Raw genomic sequence first — 11,346 nt, 5'->3', positions numbered from 1 at the left:
ATTGGACTGAGTAACCCTACAGAGAGACCGTTATCAATCCAGCAATCAGAGCCACTTCTATGGATCCTCACTTCATTGAGTATGCCGGTGTACAATTGTGATTAGAACTAACTTCTGCCTCACCTGCTAAACTGATGCTTATATCGTAGGGTTCCCACTATTGCGAATAAGCTAAAACCTTTAAAAGGAACACAAATACAAGAATAATTATTTGTTTGAATCTACAGTATTTGGCAATGGCAACAGAGAAAGCACAAATCTACCAGTAAACTCTATTTCAGACACACTGCTGGGGTCAATGCTAAAGCCACACTACAGCTTCAGTTAAGAAGTAGCCCCTATTTTCCAAAACCTATTAATTCTCTAATTAGTTAAGTTGCCTCAAACCAATGCAGCTATGAGGGCATGAGATGGAACCTAGCACAGCTTACACATCATTCATAAAAAATTACTTAATACCATGACAATGTGCTAGTCAGCAAAAGCAGCTCAACTTTCAGATTTCAAGATGAGTTTTCTGCACTAGGAAATGTAACTGCTTCTTTCCTAAAAGTGAGAGAATTTTATACAGAAATCACTAAGGCCTGGTCTACACTAAGATTTTAGGTCAAATTTAGCAGCGCCACCTTGATTTAAGCCTGGACCCATCCACATGACAAAGCCCTTTTTTTTTCCAATTTAAAGGGCTCTTTAAATCAATTTCTTTACTCCACCTCCAATGAAATCAGCCTTGCCAGGTCAAATTCTGGGTAGTGTGGATGCAATTCAACAGTATTGGCCCCCGGGAGCTATCCCAGAGTGCTCCATTGTGATTGATTGCTCTGGACAGCACTCTCAACTCAGATGCACTGGCCAGGTAGACAGGAAAAGGCTTGCAAACTTTTGAATCTCATTTCCTGTTTGGCCAGCATGACAAGGTGCAGGTGAGTGCATCAGCAGAGGTGACCAGGATAGGGGCCCAGGATCGCAAGAGAGCTCCAGCATGGACCAAACAGGAGATAAGGGATCTGCTCACCATATGGGGAGACAAATCCATGCTAGCTGAACTTCATTCCAGTAAATGAAATGCCAAAACATTAGAAAAAGTCTCAAAGAGCATGAAGGACAGAGGCCATAACAGGGATGCACAGTAGTGCTATGTGAAAATGAAGGAGCTAAGGCAAGCCTACCAAAAAAACAGAGAGGCAAATGGCCGCTCTGGATCAGAGCCCCTACCATGCCGCTTCTATGATCAGCTGCATGCCATGCTAGGGGGTGCAGCCAACGCTACCCCAACCCTGTGCTTTGACTCCATGAATGGAGACTCATGCAACACAGAAGCAGGTTTTGGGGATGAGGATGATGATGATGATGAAGAGAGAGCTCACACCAAGGAAGCAATCTTCAGAGAAACCAGTTTCCCCAACAGCCAAGATATGTTTTTCATCCTGGACCTAGAGACAGAGAGTAAGTGGCAGGCTGAAGGGGATAGGTGGTGTCAACTTGCTGACAGAAGGCAACAGTTGATGCTCAGGCTGCTGGAAGATCAAACATATGCTCCAGCATATGTCTGAGCTGCAGGAAAGGCAGCAGAAGCACAGACCGCCACTACAGCCCCGGTGTAACCAACTGCCCTCTTCCCCAAGTTTCATAGCCTCCTCACACACATGCCCAAGAATATGGTGGGGGGGCCTCTGGGCACCCAACCACTCCACCCCAGAGGACCACACAAGCAACAGAAAGCTGGCATTCAATAAGTTTTAAAGTGCATTGTGGCCTTGTCCTTCCCTCCTCCTCCACCCCTCCTGGGCTACCTTGGTAATTCATCACACAAATAGGGGGATATCTAATAAAGAATGCACAAATGTGAAACAACAACTATTGCCTCTGAAAGTGGTGATTGAAGAGGGGAGGGGATGGTGGCTAGCTTACAGGGAATTAGAGTGAATCAAGGGCAGCGAGGGGAGAAATGTTCATCAAGGAGAAAAACAGAACTTTCACACAGTAGCCTGGCAAGTCATGAAACTGGTTTTCAAAGCTTCTCTGATGCACACTGTGCCCTCCTGTACTCTGCTAACCACACTGGTGTCTGGCTGCATGTAATCAGCTGCTAGATGATTTGCCTCAACCTACCACAAATGTCTTCCCCCTTTGTCATAAGTAGATAGGTAAGAGTTAATTTTCTTTTACCTGTAAAGGGTGAACAAAGGGAACCAAACACCTGACCAGAGGACCAGTCAGAGAACTGGATTTTTTAAAAAGTCAGGGGCGGGAATTGGGGACTCTGGGTCTTTTGTTTCTCTTGGCTATGGAGTGAAACAGCTTTCCTCCTAACTCCAATCTTTCTTTATAACTTTCGTCTACCAAAGTGTGAGTACAAAGGCCACAAGGCAATAGGCTGTTATATGCTTTGTGTTGTATTTACAGGTATGTTGATTTTGCTGGACTGATTTAAATTGGCTCTCTTTTAAATCAGACTGTTTATTCCTATTTTCTTATAAGCCATATCCCTGTATTGATTCTCTTAATGCAGTGTTTACTTTATATGTATGTTCTTTCTTTTTTAAGACTTACTTGAGGTCTTTTCTCTAGTTACAGCTACGGGAAGAAGGGAGGGGGGAATCTCTTTGTGTTAGCTGACTAGGTCTGAATGCATAGCCCAGGGGGAGGTAAATTATCCTCGCTGGTTTGTATTCAAGTAAAGTGCAGTGTGCCTTGTCCTTCCCCTCCTCCCTCACCCCACCCCACCCCGTGCTTCCCTTCTCCCCACCCCTCCTGGGCTACCTTGGCAGTTATCCCCCTATTTGTGTGATGAATTAATAAAGAATGCATGAATGTGAAGCAACAATGACTTTATTGCCTTGTAAATACAACACAAAGCATATAACAGCCTATTGCCTTGTGGCCTTTGTACTCACACTTTGGTAGACGAAAGTTATAAAGAAAGATTGGAGTTAGAAGGAAAGCTGTTTCACTCCATAGCCAAGAGAAACAAAAGACCCAGAGTCCCCAATTCCCGCCCCTGACTTTTTAAAAAATCCAGTTCTCTGACTGGTCCTCTGGTCAGGTGTTTGGTTCCCTTTGTTCACCCTTTACAGGTAAAAGAAAATTAACCCTTACCTATCTACTTATGAAACCCTTACTCTCAAAGATATTGTGGAGCACACAGCAAGCAGTAATAAAAATGGGAATATTTGTTTCGCTGAGATCTATCTGAGTCAGTAAACTGAGCCAGGGCACTTTTAAACATCTAAATGCACATTCTATCACTATTCTGCACTGCTCAGCCTATAGGTAAACAGCTCCTGACTACTGTCCAGGCTGCTTGTGTATGGCTTCATGAGCCATGGCATTAAGGGGTAGGCTAGGTCCCCAAGGAGAACTATAGGCATTTCAACATCCCCAACGGTTAGTTTCTGGTCTGGGAAGAAAGGCCCTTGCTGCAGCTTTTGAAACAGACCAGAGTTCCTGAAGACGCAAGCATCAGGTGCCTTTCCTGGACATCCCACATTGATGTTGGTGAAATGTTTCTTGTGATCCACCAGTGCTTGCAGCACCATTGAAAAGTACCCCTTGTGGTTTATGTACTTGCTGGCTTGCTGCTCTGGTGCCAAGACAGGGATAGGATTCTGTCTATTGCCCCACCACTTAGGGAATGCCATTGCAGCAAAGCCATCCACTATGACCTGCACATTTCCCAGTCACTATTCTTGATATCAGCAGCTCTTTGATTGCATTGGATCACAGATGCCCCCACTGTAGATTTGCCCACTCCCAACTGATGCTTGATGGACTAGTAGCTGTCTAGTATTGCAAACTTCCACAGGGCTATTGCTACTCGCTTGTGAACTGTGAGGGCTGCTTTCTTGCTATTCTTGCACTTCAGGCAGGGGAAAACAAGTCACAAAGTTCCATGAAAGTGCCCTTACGCATGCAAAAGTTTTGCAGCCATTGGGAGTCATCCTCATCCCAGACCTGCAACACTATGTGGTCCCACCAGCCTGTGCTTGTTTCCGAGGCCCAGAACCAACATTCCACAGCATGAACCTGCCCCATTAACACCATGATGTGCACATTGCCATGTTTATGTCTTCATCACTCTTGGCACCGCGCTGCTGTCGCCTCCTCACCTGGTTTTGCTTTGGCAGGTTCTGGTTCTGCATATACTCCAGGATAATGCATGTGGTGTTTACAGTGCTCATAATTTCTGCAGTGATCTGAGCGGGCTCCATGATTGCAGTGCTATGGCATCTGGGCTGAAAAAAAGGCATGAAACGATTGTCTGCTCTGATAGAGGGAAGGGCGACTGACAACATGGCTTACAGGGAATTAAAGTCCACAAAATGGGTGGCTTTGCATCAAGAAGAAACACTAACAACTGTCACACAGAATGGCCCCCTCAAGGATCAAACTCAAAATCCATTGATTTCACGGAGGGAGGGAGGGAAGAAGCAAATGAATACAAAACTAATCGGGTCTATTTCTTGTTTTGATCCACTCCATCCATCTTTTACATCTTTAGGGTGGCAGGAGACGGTGCAGTTCGACTGCTAGCCATCATCGTCTCCTGGGCACTCAGCAGAAGATGCTGCATTACGACTGCTAGCCATCGTCATCTCCTGGCTGCTTGCCAGAAGATGGGAATGACCTGGCTGAGTCATACCCATCTCTGCCCAGGTGCCCCTGACTGGCCTCACCGAGGTCAGTTAAAAGAGCACCCAGGAGTATGACGATGACAGCTACCAGTTGTAACGCACCGTCTGCTGCCAAAAGGCAACGAGCTGCTGCTGTGTAGCAATGCAGTCCCATGTCTGCCAGCACCAGGAGACGTACAGTGATGGTCAGCTGATGGTATGGCATCTGCACAGGTAACCCAGGAAAAAGGGCATGAAACGACTGTCTGCCATTGCTTTCAGAGGGACTGAGGGAGAATCACCCGCGACACTGTTTTTGCCTCATCAGGCATTGGAAGCTGAACCCAGAATTCCAATGGGCAGCAGAGACTGCAGGAACTGTGGGATAGCTACCCACAGCGCAATGCTCCAGAAATCGACACCAGCCTTGGTACTGTGGACAAAGTCCGCAGACTTAATGCACTGAGAGCATTTTTTGTGGGGGGACAAATCGACTGTATAAAAATGATTTCTGAAAAAGCAACTTCTATAAATTCAACTTAATTTCATAGTTTAGACATACCCTAAGAGTGAACATGGAACATCAGTTTTTTTATGGTCACTTATCATATAAATATACAGTTTAAATATTCATGTGTATGCAAGTGTTCATGAGCTTCTGCAGGGGGTCAGAATTGTTCATTTTGTGCACACACAGATGATGTAAGACAGGCAGACTTTGGCTGACTTTTCATAAAGTTACATTTCAGGCTGTAATTCTGAAAAAGATTTACTCAGATGTTTAACTTTACATACTGTTTGGTGCAACTACACAGTGTGTAAAGTTAAGCATGTGCTTAAGTCTTTGCAGGAGTGGACCTTAATATACATTTTCCTGTTTTCTTTATGGTAAAAATCATTAATAGGCCTAAATGTTTGCTGTACAATAAACAGAAGCTTTGCCCTCAAGAGGAATAAGAAACATCTATAAAGTTGAACCAATAAATTAAAATTGACAATTGAAGAGAAGTAATAGTTGGTTAGCATGGCTGAATAGCAGATGCCCCAGTTTCTGCCACATGATGAATAATGTAACTAACATTGTGTAAAAGTGAAGTATTGAAGCTGCAGTTATTTAAATACAGAATTGTGGCTCTAAGCCATCACTTAAAATTAGATGGTTGCATAGTAAAGCAACAAGCAGGAACCAAAACATTCTACCACTTAAAGCAGAAATTGCTTTTTAAAAATGAAATTTTCTAAGAAAATCCATTAGTGTTGAATTGTTTACTAGCTGAATCATAAGCAACTGCAAAACTGCAACAAGCTCAGATGAACTGTGCTGCTGAAATCTTATTTTTGTGGCCTTTTTGTTTACAAATTACTTGATGCTTGTCTATAGGTAAAATTGCTTGCTGCTAATTTTCCTTTGGTGCAGAGGCAGACTCTGTACAAGATCACAAATTTCAGAGGTGAAAAGCAATGTGAATAATATTTGCTAGCACATGAATTAAAAGTCAAACAAAAAATGGTCATACAGAATTTTTTAATATGTTTATGATTGAATCATCACAGTAATCAGTTTTTACTGTAATGATATGCAACTCTACCACACTATTATAAATAAAAACATTAAGATCAATATTAAATACAGCTCTAAGCAACATCACAGATTAACAAACTATGCATTCTTCATGAACCAGTAACTGAATAGTTTAAAAACAAAAAGATGCTGACACCCTCACCCCATCTACCACATCTGCTCAAATTAGTAACTGTAATAAGGCGCTGGAAATTTTACATTAGAAAACAAACCATTTTGTTGAACAGCACAGGCACACTTACTCAATATCAGAATTTCTAATGTAGGATGACTAGATAATGTCAAATATCAATGAAGAAAGCATAGCAGGTAAGAACAGTGAACAGAGGTGCATGAGATCAGCACAATACAAATGTTGCACTTGAGTCCACAGTTAAAACGAAAAGACAGCAGGGGCATGAATTGTATTGTTTCACTTCATGTAGTGTGCAAGCAGAACTAGGTCACTGGTGTGTCTTATTGTAAAGTTAGCAGCAAGGGTGGGAGTGGGGTTTCAAAGTGATTAAAAAACTTTGGTTGTTTTTTGTTGTTTTCTTTTAAATAAAAACATGTTATGTTTATATCCTTCAACTACAAGACAGACCAACAAGTTTTAGCTGGATGATGAAAGGCAGCATCACAGGCAACCTCCTGAACTGCCTCCTACAGGCAAGCCAAATCCTGCGCTCAGATCAGTTGAAATCAGGACTAGCCAGAGATAACGAGTACGCTGCTTCAGACTCATGTAATGGTTCGACAGCTGTAATACAGCATAATTTGACCTATTACATATTTGCTTCAATTCGAAAATTAAAGTTGGTTAGTTGCAAAACTTCCATTTTAATAGTAGCTTGGTTCCCTGCTTTAGTTCCAAATTAACTTTTAAAAAGGGACTGACCATAGTGAGCACACAATAGGCACTGCAGAAAAATATTGTTTTCTACTGGGACCAGAAGTCAGACACCAAAATTTAAACATTCATTAGTTTTATAATCAGTCCTGATTCAGAGAAGCATGTAAACACATGCATTACTTTTAAGCATGCTACTAGTCCTATAGGCTTCAGTGAGATTACTCATGCTAAAATTAAGCACTTATTTAGTTCTTTTCTGAATCAGTGCCCTCAGGACAAGTGCTAAAAGTAACTAAGATTGATAGACTTTTTTTAACCTGTTATAGTTCGTAGTTTTAGGGGAATATTAACATTAGGAGGTCATTGTCTCTAATTTCAAGTTATAAATTTAATGAATTTACCAAAACATGAATTTAATCTACGCACCAGATTTTAATTGCCCCATCACTACTTTATAGTTTTACTTTTGGGGACAATACTTTCTCGGGATGTTGCCTTTTCTTTGTGTGTGGTATTTTTTTTAAACCTGATAGATAAACACGTTCAGCTAAAGATTAAGATAGGTTTTCTCAAAAGAAAAAAAAAATGTTGTGAATCTGACAGCCTGCTAAAGTGTGTGTTGCTGCTGGAGTTTAAAACCCACTCAACATTTCAAGTAAGTTTTTGTTTGTTTTCTAAAAAGCTACATTTCATCCGACCTTTCAGCCAGTACATTTCTAGATTCTTAAACAAAAGTCAGTCACAACAGGCTTAACAATTATTTCTATTATTTTTAAAACCCTGGAGTGTTTAAAAAGAGTATTTGTAGTTTTATTCTGTTTTGTAATAATAAACAAATGGACACCTCAAGGTTATGGCAGTGAAAGGAAGGCTTGAAAATGCTATTATGCACGTGTTGGATCATAAAGAAATCACTACTTTTTTAAACCCTTCATCAAATTGTAAACTTCTTCCCAACCCTCCATTATGTGTAGAGGATTTTGAATTACTCTATAAAAATCAATGGAAAGGTAGAATTAGTTAAGTAAGATATTAACTGATTTGTATTTAATATATTTTAATTCATAAAAATATAAATAAAGAATGGTAAAATTTCAAGAAAAAATATACATTTAGTGCAAGTTATGAATTACATTTCTTTCTTCAGTGTCAGCAGTGGAACATCTTTTTGTGGAAAAAGAAAACTAAAGATGACTGATTTTAATTTAATGTAAAAAATATGTCCAGTGTTTCCGCATGCAATTACCATCGGATAGTACAGAATTGTTCCTGTTCTTAGTTATCAGAGTAGCAGTACTTTTTCCTTATTCTGCACAACATTGGTATATGTCAGTGTTTTCAATAATACAAAAATTGCATAAGACCAGGTCACATTATTGATATATTCTGCAGCAAAAATTTTTCCTAGAAACTCGTTTCATCTATTTTTAATTTTTCTGAAATCGCAGCACCTAGGGTGCAAAATTCACACAAGGTATTACCTGTTCAATCTGCTTTTGCTGAAGCAGATCCATACTGCCCCAAGCATTTCATGATGTACAAACTACATGTTTAATGGCACAAAAAAACTCCCTTCTTGTGATCAAACCTTGGTAAGTCACAGTACATCTCAATATGAGAAACTACTGCTTCCGAAGGGCACACCAATTATAAAGAGGCTTTGTTACGGCTCAGGAGAGAGAGAGGGAGAGAGAAATAAAAGCTCTTCTGGAATGTAGAAAGATGATGTGTAATAACTATATATTTTATGAGTTAACACAACAGTTTTCAATGGTAAAAAGGGCAAGACCTTGCAGTCTTCAAAAGATGGCTCAATTCAAGTGATCCCTCTGGAAACAGGGACTAACAATGCATCTCTTCAATACTAGGCTAGTGATTGGAGAATTCTGTCTTCTGATCCAGCTTTCGCACTGCACCATCATGGCAGATCTGTCATCATGGAACGCATCCAGTGCAGGATAGCAGAGGTTCACTCTCCTTGTGTTACAGTGAGGAACATCACTCTTGCTCCTCTCCACATTCCCCCAGACCAACTCTTGAATGCCAACAGGACTGTTATGCAAAAATCCAGCTCTCATTTCCAACCACAGAAGAATCCCTCAGGCTAAAGCATTGTACTGTTCAACAAATGAACCTCCTCTTCAGTTTCCTCTCTCTCTTCAGCTATGGGGTTCAGTTGAACATTATTGATGCGGGGTCTTGGTTTGCCGTCTGGGCCATATGACGGAGGATATCTTTTTTTGTTATAATGCCAAGGAGGCGCCTGAAAAGGATAAATAGAAAATGGCTATTACTCTACAAGAGAAAAAAACAGAACTAAATTTGTAGCCAAGTCCTTTTTGTTGACAGGAATAGAGCAAATAGCCTGATTTTCTTGTTTAAATGAAAACATTTTATGAATAAAAATATCAAGTAACCATCATTTTGTTAAAAGAGAGCAGTGTGGAGGCACCAAATAGGATGGTCACTACGCTGTAATCCATTTTTCATGATATGCAAGTAATGCAAGAAGAGTTCAAGCCCATTTATATTTAATTTTTGTTTCTACAAAATGAAATTTTGATTAACGTATGCCAACAAAAAAGTAACATAGAACGAAAGAGGTATGAATAAGAAGTGATATTGATCCCATATCAAAAAGAAAATATGTTCCAAACTAGCCACCAAAAGTCACATATTGCTTGATGGCCAAAACCTTGACACCAAATCAAACTTTAAAAAAAAAAAATTAAATTTAGAGGATCTTTCCAGGCTAACATATTGGCTTAGTCTGGTGTCGTCATAAGAGCACAAACAGTTTAGAGCAGAATTTAAGCAAAGTAATCAGATGTTCTGTTTTCAAGTTTAGAACTTTCAAAAGTAAACTGATGAAACTACCAATTTTAAAAGACTGTACATATTTTAAAATTTTAAATGTTGTGCTCTTATGAAAAGGGCTTAATAGTGATTAAAAATATAACTGTGTGTTATATCAAAAACAGTGAAGCTGCTCTAAAGGATATCACAGGAGAAGCAGAAAGCAGAAAGAATGAGCTGCTGATCTTGTTAATCTGTTAGTACTTTTTGTTTTGTTGTTTTAAAGGAGGCATGAAATACTTGTGAAATAATAAAATAAAATGTGAAAACAATTAACATGTTTTGCACATAAGCAGCTACATTTGGAGGGCAGGTTTAGTACAGCTGCAACAACTGCAGAGCAACTAACGTCCAAATTAAGATATTTTCTAAGTCATGGCTAACATTAGATCACAACATCTTAGTGTAATAGTATATTTAGATTAGGAAGCCACTAGTAAAAATATTAACAAGTCATTCAGCGGCTTAGGACATAACTAGACATCTTATGACGGGACGCTGATTGCTACAGATAACAGCAGCAAGACATACAGTGCATAACAAAAAGAAATGACTGCTCTTTAGAAGCATGCAGACACTTGGGGCATAGCAGAGGAAGGTCTTATGCTACACTAAATACAAATTATGTTTTGGTTTTGTTGTTGGAAAACTAAACAGATGTTTTTGGCTTGATCAACTATTTAAAGCTGCCAAGATCTGACAAAGGAATATTTTAGTTTTAATACAAAAGCATCTTAATATGTACTAACAAAAAGGAAAAGGACAGCGTTTCCAAGCTCAGCCTTTTCCCATCTGGCATTCCCATCCTTTCAAGAATATCAAATAAAGTTTCTGATATTTGATCTCTATAACTTTATTTTAACATTGTGATTAACAGAAAATTTTTAGCTGGTGTAGAAGTATGTCTGTATTAACAGCTTAGTTTTTACAAATGTTTTACACTAAAATCTCCTTAATACAAATTATCGTATTTGTTGCACAGGAAGATTTTTGTTGTTCAGCTGATGTCATTGGAAGAGAACACTGAACAGTTCACAAGTTTCATGCTTCCTGACTTCTAACATGTCTAATTAGGAGATCTGATATATCTAATCACCAAGGGTTCGACGTGCTGCTTTAGTTGCTCGAGATGCTCTAATATGTTCTTCTTTGTGATGATCCCCAAGACAATCCTGAAACAGATCATGTTATGCTAATAACTGTGTGAATCAAATGAAAAAAAAACTTCCAATCATAATGAGAAAGGTTTAGAGTCGAGTAAAATGAAAAAACATGGACTGCAAGAATGCTAATAATGTAGTTAAATAAAGAGTGATTTGACAATCAGTACCCTTTCACAGAAATTAATTCATTTTCTACATGCCACAAAAATGTATCTTTAACCTTAGAGTAATATATTCAAATATTGAATATGGATGTAAGTTTACCATTATCACATTCACCTGCCTGAATATCCACTCATA

The 11,346-nt window shown here is 39.5% G+C and overlaps 1 protein-coding gene across 7 annotated transcripts in view; it reads right to left on the bottom strand.

The window, feature by feature from the left end:
- Window positions 1-6,736: 6,736 nt before the first annotated feature.
- CLCN3 (chloride voltage-gated channel 3) overlaps window positions 6,737-11,346 on the bottom strand; it is a 116,937-nt gene continuing 112,327 nt past the window's right edge. For 5 of the 7 annotated variants that reach the window (XM_032803679.2, XM_032803671.2, XM_032803672.2 and 2 more), the window contains 2 exons: window positions 10,980-11,055; window positions 6,737-9,290 (listed from right to left, as the gene is read on the bottom strand). In XM_032803679.2, coding sequence (XP_032659570.1) covers window positions 9,132-9,290; window positions 10,980-11,055 — 235 coding nt within the window. In that variant the 3' untranslated portion in view covers window positions 6,737-9,131. The remainder of the gene's footprint in view (window positions 9,291-10,979; window positions 11,056-11,346) is intronic. The other 2 variants (XM_032803674.2, XM_032803677.2) reach the window with 1 other exon arrangement.

The sequence above is a fragment of the Chelonoidis abingdonii genome, chromosome 5, assembly GCF_003597395.2.
Source record: "Chelonoidis abingdonii isolate Lonesome George chromosome 5, CheloAbing_2.0, whole genome shotgun sequence".
NCBI classification, from domain to species: Eukaryota; Metazoa; Chordata; order Testudines; family Testudinidae; genus Chelonoidis; species Chelonoidis abingdonii.
This window is presented reverse-complemented; position numbering and strand designations above follow the sequence as displayed.